Raw genomic sequence first — 9,572 nt, forward strand, 5'->3', positions numbered from 1 at the left:
GACACTGGATTCAAAGCCTACTTACTAGCTCTGCACTGTTTAACAAATTGCTGAATCTTCCTGAACCTCAGTTTTCTCCCCTGTGAGGTGGAACTACCATTTATGGAACATTTATATGCCAGCACAGTGCCAAGCTTTTTTTTTTTTTTTTTGGTCACCCAGGCTGGCGTGCAGTGGCGTGAACGTGGCTCACTGCATTTTTGACCTCCTGGGCTCAAGTGATCCTCCCACCTTAGCCCCCACCAAGCAGCTGGGACCACAGGCACACACTAACATGCCCAGTTAATTTTTGTGTTTTGGGTAGAGACAGGGTTTCACCATGTTTCCTAGGCTGCTCTTGAATTCCTAGGCTCAAGCAATCCACCGGCCTCAGCTTTCCAAAGTGCTGGGATTGCAGGCACGAGCCACTGTGCCCAGCAATATCTAGAATCTTTCTAGCACCAAAGGGAGTCAAGCGTGAGAAATAAGGATATTCAGTTGTCAGAGAGCTTGTGTGCAAGACGGCTGGGTGGAAACAAAGATGATGGGAACCAGTGATAAAGGGCTACTTGCCTGGCCTAAACTCAGATATTGGCTCCTCCCTAGCCCCTTGCCTCCAAAGTTGCCCGTTGCATCCATTCACACAGCCACAGGAGCACCCTTGCTAAAGCGGATTTAACCACTGGGCCTGAGGCTTAAAAATCTTGATTGGCGGCCGGGCACAGTGGCTCATGCCTGTAATCCCAGCATTTTGGGAGGCCGAGGCGGGTGGATCATGAGGTCAGGAGTTCGAGAACAGCCTGGCCAACATGGTGAAACCCTGTCTCTACTAAAAATACAAAAATTAGCTAGGCACAGTGGCAGGCGCCTGTAGTCCTAGCTACTCGGGAGGCTGAGGCAGAAGAATCGCTTGAACCTGGGAGGCGGAGGTTGCAGTAAGCCAAGATCGCACCGTTGCACTCCAGCCTGGGGAAGACTTGATTGGCTCTGCTTTGTCTTCTAAATGAATGCTGTGCAGACAAAGCCCTACCTTCCTCTCTGCTCTGCTATTTCCATGTGTGATGGAATCCTACAAACACACCAGTTATTTCTCGCCTTCACTCCTTGGTCCTGTCCTTCCCCCTCCCTAAAAAGGAACCCTGCTCCTCCTCTCTGTCCAACTCCTACTTGTCCTGCAGGTTTCGGCTTAGATATCACTTTCTCCAAGAGGCCTTTCTTGGTTCCCCCAGACCCATTTAGGTTCCACAAGGCCCTGTCCTTACTTCTATCACTGGACTGTAAGCTCACAAGGACAAGGTTCGTAGCTGCCCATAACAGGGTCTGGGTCACCACTGGTACTCAGGAAGTGTGTGTTGAATGGAGAAATTAACATATAAGTAACTTCTACGACATGGTGGTGCCCTTTTTCATTGACCTGTATGTCTCCTCAGCTAGACCACAGGCTTCTTGAAGGCAGGAAGGTCTCATCCAGCGTTATAGACCTGGTGCCCAGTGCTGTGTGGACACATAGGAAGTATCCAACAAATGTTTGTTGAATGTTTGCATTAACACATGAGTAGATGATGGATGAACAGTCGGATAAATGGGCGGACGGGCAGATTGGTAACTAAACTGGTATTTGCTTCAGTCTATGTCTTTTGGGATTATCATTTTCTGAAGAGACTGAAGAACCCAAGGCAGTTCTGCAGTGAACATAAATCCCACTGGTCAGTCCTCAAGCCCCCAGACAAAGCCACCACCACCCCCACTGGTGGCCCTCAAGAACCCTACTCCCCTCAACACCCCATATACACACCTGGTCCTTGGGCTCTTGGCTCACCAACCAGAAGAGGAGGAGGTTGTTACAGCTGATGTTCACTTCAGGGAGAGTGTCTAGGTAAGTCTTCAGGGTGGTGGTCCCCTTGGTCTGGGGTGGAGGCTGCCTCATGGACGATGGAGCATTGGGCATCCAGGCCCCAAAGTCATGCTGTGGAGACCCCCATCCCGGTTGGGTCAGCTGGCCAGAAGGAGAGTATCACCTCCCTCTTCATCATCCCTGATCCCACCTCTACCATCTGAGAGGTGATTGTTGGGAAATGAGGGATCATGAAAAGACAAGACAGGAAGGGGTAGGGAGTGGAAAGTCCCAGAAGTGGGGCAGGAAGCCAGCTTACTCCTTGTCACTCCCTACCCAGTGTTCCAGGACTGGGTGGGGTGAGTCACTAGGGTAGGAGGTGGCCCCAGAATAGAGGTAATCCTAGAAAAGGGCCTTGGGCTGGCATGCCATACAGAGCAACCTGCTACTCCACCTGTCTGGGTTCTAACCATGAGAGGAGCCCCTAAGTTCTACTTCCAAATTAACATCAACTTGAGTCACCATTGCGACCTTGGACACAGCTCCACCCAGTCATCACCCAATGCCAGCCTTCACCCCACTCAGCTGCCACTCCAACCCCAAGCCTAATCATAAACCCACCCCAACCCTGACCCACCCAAGCTCTCAACCCGAATTCAGGCCTCAAGTCCATTGCTAAGACCTGATGTCTCCAGGCCTGCCCTTTGTAGCCTCACCTGCCCACTGTTGACAGCAGCATGCTGGGCAGAGCAATTGAAGATGATTGCAGTGAGGAACTTCACCATCTCTCCTGGGGTGCACAGCCGGCTTGGGAAGCCTGGGTGTGGGAAGGAAGGGTAGAGGGTGTGGACGGAAGGTACTGGATTCCTAGGGCCAGCTCAGGACTGGGGCTCACCACAGGGGGGACGTGAGGAAATAAGGAACACCAAGACACGACTGCTTATTGGGCTGAAGTTAGGGATGGCCATCACCAAGGTTTGTGGCCTCTGAAGTGGGTCAGGATAGAAGATGGGGGCTGGGATCTGGCCAGAAAATCCTCGGCAGGCAGGGCCAATAACAGAGCCAGCTTCCAGCCCAAGTGCCCAGCTGCCTCTCCCTGACTTCCAAAGCACTTCCATCTGCAGCCCCTATTAGGACGTAGTGATTTCATCCCATCCAGTTCACCAAGATTTGTTCAAGCACCCGGTATCCAACCATCCTTTGCTGGGCTTAGCAGCAGAGACCGATGCACAGGGCTTGTTACTCAAAAGCTCGTAGTAACAGAAGCAGAAGGAAGCTTCTAAGGCCAGAGCTTGGCTCTTTGAGGAGAGGGCAGGCAAGGCAGAAAGGGGCACCAGGAGCAGAGTGGTTAGTGGAGGCCTCCTGGAAGACAAGAGGGGCCTTGTGAGTTGAAAGATGGATGAGCCTTGAATGGAAAAAAAGACAACAGAGAAAAGCATTTCAGGGCTAGAGAGGGGAGAGCTCCAAGGCTCAGCCGTTGGTCCATTCGCTCCATGCCTCACTCGTCTCACCCAAGTCCATGGCTCTAACCACCTCCCACTCGCCAACAACTCCCACATTCCCATCTCTGGCTTTGCCTGGCTCCTGAGCTGCAGATTCAGCCATGGGCATTACTCTGCAGTGGCTTACCTGACGTCCCCACCTAAGCATCTACACCACCTCACACTGCACACTGGCAAGAACAAATGCCCATCAGATTACGTCACCCTTTGCTAAAACCCTCGGAGGGCTTCCCATCCCACTCACCTTGTCACGGCCCTACTTGATCTGGCCCCAGCCCCTTCTCCCACTTCGTTTCCTTCCTGGCTGTTCACTTATTTGACTCCGGCCACACAGGCCTTCCTGAGAGTTCTCAAACGCACCAGCACATTCAGAACTCAGGGCCTGCACACTTACTATGCCTCTGCCTGGTACTCTTGCCCCAATTATCCTCAGAACTAGCACCTGTACTTCCTTCAGGCCTCTACTAATGCATCAGCTCCTGACAGGCCTGCCCTGACCACCTCCCTGAAATGATCTTTTTACCTTGACACACTATATACCCTGATGCTGTTTCAGTTTTCCTCTTAGCATTCATAACCACCTGACATATGTTTGTTGATTCTCTCTTCCTCTCTCCAAAAGAATGTTAAGCTCCACTAAAGCCAGGATTTTTGTCTTTTTCACTACTAAACCTCAGCACCTAGAACAATACTTAATAATTACCAAGAGCCTGGTAATTATTGGTCGAATGAAGGAATGCATGAGAGGGTAAGAAGTCAGAGCGTGGGAGGCAGAGGTGGGAGGATCGCTCAAGCCCAGGAGTTTGAGACCAGCCTGGGCAACATAGCAAGACCTTGTCTCTACAAAAACATTTTTTAAAAAGGTAACTGGATGCAGTGATGTGGTGGTGCGTGCCTGTAGTCCCAGCTACCAGGGAGGCTGAGGCAAGGGGATCACTTGAGCCTGGGAGGTCAAGGCTGCAGTGAGCTGTGATCATGCCACTGCACTCCAGTCTGAGTGACAAAGTGAGACCCTGTCTCAAAAGAAAAAAAAAAGGCAGAGTGGGAAGGCATGGGGTATTAGCAGGGTGAGGGAACAGGGAGGGGACCTAATTGGAGGTGAGGCTGCAGCGGCGTGCAGGGCCATGTGGTTCCTGGGCAGCATTTCAGAGGATTAGCAGGGTGGTGGCCCTGCAGGCTTGGCAGGCAAGCAGCGAGAGGCTGGGAGAGGTGGGACTGGTTGAGAAGCAGCTGCCACAATTCCAGAGCACTATGAGGAAGAATACGACTAGGGTGGTGACAATAGGCATCAGCCACCTAACTGGATTTAGGAAGACAGAGAGGGGAACATGAGTCAAAGAGAACTAAGGTTTGGAGTCAGGCTGACTGGACGGAGACTGATGCAACAGAACAGAGAGTTTGGGAGGAAAGACCAGACATCTGCCTAGGAGTGTGTGGGAGTTTTCTGAATGTTCTGTTCCTGGTTGAGTCTCTAAACTCAGAGGCTGAGAACAAAAAACTACAGCAGGCGGACACACCTGTGGTGTCAGCTACTTAGAAGGCTGAATCAATTGAGCCCAGGAGTTTGAGACCAGCCTGAGCAACAGAGCAAGACCCTGTCTCAAAAAAATGAAAACAAAAGCAAAAACAAAAAAATAAAAACAAAGAAGGGGACAGACCATCTATAAGAATTTTTCTGTAGTTCATATTGCCTATTTTTCCCCCATTGGAACGTGGAACCTGACCAACATGGTGACAGAAACCCCATCTCTACTAAAAACACAAAAGTTATCCAGGCGTGGTAGTGTGTGACTGTAGTCGCAGCTACTCTGGAGGCTGAGACAGGAGAATGGTGTGAATCCGGGAGGCGGAGGTTGCAGTGAGCAGAAATTGCGCCATTGTACTCTAACCTGTGCGACAGAGCGAGACTCCATCTCAAAAAAAAAAAAAAAAAAGGACTCTGTCTCAAAAAATAATACAGAAAAAAAAAAAAAACTCCAGTTTTGGCTGTCACCACCTTAACCCAGAAATTACTCTCAGCATCACTAATAGTCAGACAACCTGACATTATGCATGTCCCAATATGACGCAATGCAGAAATATTCTTGCCAAAAATATTTAACCTTCAGACATGACTTCCGGTTTACAAAAAATGGGATACAGCCTGGCCAACATGGCAAAACCCTGTCTCTACTAAAAATACAAAAATTAGCTGGGTGTGATGGCACACACCTGTAATTCCAGCTATTCAGGAGGCTGAGGCACGAGAATCTCTTGAACCCAGGAGACGGTGGTTGCAATGAGCTGAGATTGCACCACTGCACTCCAGCCTGGGTGATGGAGTGAGACTCGGTCTCAAAAAAAACCACAAAACACAGCAAACAACCAAAAACAAATAAAGAAAAAAACCACAGAGGAGACAGAGGAGTTAGGTGAATGACGTCATGAGGACGCAATTAGATAAATTCAGAAGGTGAGACATTCTGCAGAACAACCAGTGGGGGCGCTTCAATGAGTCTATGTATGTGATTTTAAGAAGCAGAGGGGGAAGGGGGGCTGTTCTAAGTTATGAGAGACTCTGGAGTTGAAATCGAAACAAAACAGCTTGCAGTCGTTTGTTGGCTCATCAACCAATAGGGATCAGCTGGGAGGAAATGGGGACATATTTATTTATTTATTTATTTACTTACTTACTTACTTAGAGAGGGAATCTTGCTCTGTCACCCAGGCTGGAGTGCAGTGGCACAATCTTGGCTCACTGCAGCCTCTGCTTCCCAGGTTCAAGTGATTCTCCTGCCTCAGCCTCCCGAGTAGCTGAGATTACAGGTGCCCGCCATCACGTTTGGCTAATTTTTGTATTTTAGTAGAGATGGGGTTTTACCACATTGTTCAGGCTGGTCTCAAACTCCTAACCTCAAATGATCCGCACACCTCGGCTTCCCAAAGTGCTGGGATTACAGGCGTAAGCCTGGCCAAATGGGGAAAATTGAATATGGACTAGATATGAAAGTGATATTGGAGAGTAGTGTCAGTTTTGTTTTGTGTGATGACAACATTGTGGTTGTATAGAAAAATGTCAATTTCTGCCGAGCGCGGTGGCTCACGCCTGTCATCCCAGCACTTTGGGAAGCCGAGGCGGGTGGATCACCTGAAGTCAGGAGTTTGAGACCAGCCTGGCCAACATGGTGAAACACTGTCTCTACTAAAAATACAAAAAAATTAGCCGGGCGTGGTGGCAGGCGCCTGTAATCCCAGCTACTCTGGAGGCTGAGACAGGAGAATGGCGTGAACCTGGGAGGCGGAGGTTGCAGTGAGCCGAGATCACGCCACTGCACTCCAGCCTGGGCGACAGAGCAAGACTCCATCTCAAAAAAAATAAAAATAAAAAATAAATAAAGCCACATTCCTGCTGAGACAAGTCCCAGGCCAGGGCTAGAGGATAAACAATTGCACCACTCTGAACTTTCCCTTTTCTTCCACTACCCCCAGGTAGAGGGGCTTCTTCTACTTTGTTGTTGTTGTTGTTTTGGAGACAGAGTTTCGCTCTCGTCGCCCAGGCTGGAGTGCAGTGGCGCAATCTCGGCTCACTGCAACCCCCACCTCCTGGGTTCAAGCGATTCTCCTGTTTCAGCCTCCTGAGTAGCTGGGACTACAGTCACAGGCCACCACGCCTGGTTAATTTTCGTATTTTTAGTAGAGACGGGGTTTCACCACATTGGTCAGGCTGGTCTCCAACTCCTGACTTCAGGTGATCCACCCACCTTGGCCTCCCAAAGTGCTGGGATTACAGGCATGAGCCACCATGTCCAGGTTCTACATTTTTGAGTGCCAGAATACAAACTGTAACACACAGTGGCGCTAGGTAGGTAGGCTATGAAGAGCAGCAATGGGCTATGTAACCCAAGCATAGCCAGACCTCACTCTAAGGAGGGGTGACCGTGCAGTTTTCACATGCCGGGCTTAAGGGTGACAATGAGACATCAAAAAGAAAAGCTCTGGCTGGGCGTGGTGGCTCATGCCTATAATCCTAGCACTTTGGGAGGCTGAGGCCAGAGGATTGCTTGAAGGCAAGAGTTTGAAACCAGCCTGGGCAAAAAAGCGAGACACCCTCCCACATCTGTACCAAAAACGAAAAAAAAAGAAGAAAAGGCTGACTTGGCATACTGCCTATGAGTTAGCACTGCCACACAAGGCACAGTAATTTTAAAAAAAATTTTTTTTTTTTTTTTTTTTTAATAGAAGTCCTTCAGAGAATGTGGAATGTGGGCTTGGGAGATTTCTGAGTCTGGAAATCAGCTACAGAGCAGAAACAGAAGAAATACTCATTCCATTAGAGAGGGGTAGAGACGAGTCAGAGATCCAGGATAAGCTAAGAGGTGGGGAGAAGCCAGGACCTGGGAAGAAGCAGGGGGTCAGAAGGACAGGCCTTTCCCGGAGCTAAGAGAGGACTTTAAAGAAAGAAGAGCGTGATCTGGGCCATCTGCTGGACACTTGGGTTAAGGCCTAAGAGGGAGCCGCTGGTGTCTGTGGGTCTGAGGCCTCTCAGGCAGTGTCAGAAGATAAGGGAGAGTTAGGGTTAGGTGACAAGCGTAAATGAGGGATCAGTCCACAGCAAGACCAACGCACTCCAAAAAGTTTGCAGCCAAAGGAATGAAGAGAGGTTGGTGGCTGGAGGGGCCACGTGGCAGGACAGCAAGGGGGGTTTGAGAGAAACTTTCCAGAACCCTCTGAAGTCAGAGATGGCTCCCACTGCACGTTGCAGAACATTGACAGAGCTCAGGAAGCTGAAATGAACGGGTGGGCTTCTGAAAAGGTCAAGGGACCGGAGGGGCACAGAGCAGTGGATGCAAGCAAGGGCTTTGGAGACAGTCGGAGCTGGCTCAGAACCCGCCTTGCGCAGCCTTCTTTGTGCCTCTTTCCATATCTGCTAATTGGGGATATTGATAGTATCTACTTCAAAGGCTGGTCAATAAATAACTGATGGGAGTAGGGGGTGGCCGAGCAAGTGCTAGCTCATCAGAGCCTACACAGGAAGTGGGATAAAGAGGGGATACCTGAGCTTTCCCGGCCCAGGAACGCCTGAGCAAAAATCTCGCCAACCCAGGCCTGCAGCTCCGAATCCTGCTGCACAGATGCGTCACTGGGATAATAGTAGCCCACGATTTCTGAGACAAAGCTGCAGGAAAGAGATGCTGGTACCACTGGAGTAACCACGGGCTCAGGCCTGGCCAGAAAACCGAGGCTCATTGCTGCTCAGGTGGCGGAGAGGCAGATAGCTATGGGGGTTCAGTGGGGACCCCTAGGTGCAGCTAGAATCTGAGTGGCTGGGCTTCCCTTAAGTCCCACTCACTCCTGAGTCGTGGGTGCTCCACACCTCCTTCCTGCACAGGGGCCTGGGGGGTGGGCAGGGGAGTGCAGGAAGAATCTGATTCATGCTGCCACCCCACTCCCCACTCAGCACCCAGGAGGAAGGAAGACCTGCCTGCCCGAGGCCCCAGCCCATGCTTAGATGATGCACCAGCCCTGATACTCTGACTCCACTGGACACGCCCTCTTTCCCCTGCAACCGCACACCCCCAGCCCCTCTCTGGACAGCAGCTACCTACCATTTCAGAGGCGACCCCAAACCCAATTCATATCCTCAAGAATTCCCTATGCTAGGGTATGAAAACACCTGGAGTTCCCCAGGCACCATGAACACAGGGACCACAGTGCCCCAGGCCAGGAGACCCTGGTGGGACGGCTGGTCCCGCCCCGCACCTCGCACCTCTCAATAGCCACCCAGATCTTCAGGCCGTCGTCTCGGTAGTGGTAGTTGGGGATAGCCAGGACGCCGCGGGCCCGCAGGCTGTCCGGAAGGCAGAAATTGGTGTAGGTGAAGTGGGCCAGGCCGGTGCTCATGAGGTAGATGAGGCCTTGCCTCCCGATGGACGTGACCTGAGGACACAGCACAGCTCGGCTTCCGGGCCGGCCCAATCCCCACCCTAGTGTCTGGGCACGAGATGGGGCTGGGGACTCGGCCCAAGGAGGGCCTTCTTCGGTTCATAAAGCAATCCACGACCCTGGATCAAATACCCACAAGGGCCTGCCTGACGCAGGCTGCGCAGCTTGACGCCCCACTACGTGCGTGGGAGAAGATCCAAAGGTATTTGGTAACTGAAAGAATGAACTGAAAGCCGGGGAGCCTGGCTGGGCTCAGGGTCAGCTGAGGGTGGTGCCGGGGCTCGGGATGAGGCTGCCCTGCCTGTGGACCCGTGGCCCAGCGGGGCCGGGGGCAG

At 51.3% G+C, this 9,572-nt stretch overlaps 1 protein-coding gene across 1 annotated transcript in view; it reads right to left on the reverse strand.

Moving 5' to 3' along the window:
* ALOXE3 (arachidonate lipoxygenase 3) overlaps nt 1–9,572 on the reverse strand; it is a 25,302-nt gene that overhangs the window by 6,432 nt on the left and 9,298 nt on the right. The window contains 4 exon segments of the mRNA XM_011958583.1: nt 1,775–1,945; nt 2,530–2,630; nt 8,349–8,470; nt 9,062–9,231. Of these exon segments, the coding sequence (XP_011813973.1) occupies nt 1,775–1,945; nt 2,530–2,630; nt 8,349–8,470; nt 9,062–9,231 (564 nt within the window).

Source organism: Colobus angolensis, unplaced genomic scaffold (assembly GCF_000951035.1).
Source record: "Colobus angolensis palliatus isolate OR3802 unplaced genomic scaffold, Cang.pa_1.0 Scaffold47, whole genome shotgun sequence".
NCBI classification, from domain to species: Eukaryota; Metazoa; Chordata; class Mammalia; order Primates; family Cercopithecidae; genus Colobus; species Colobus angolensis.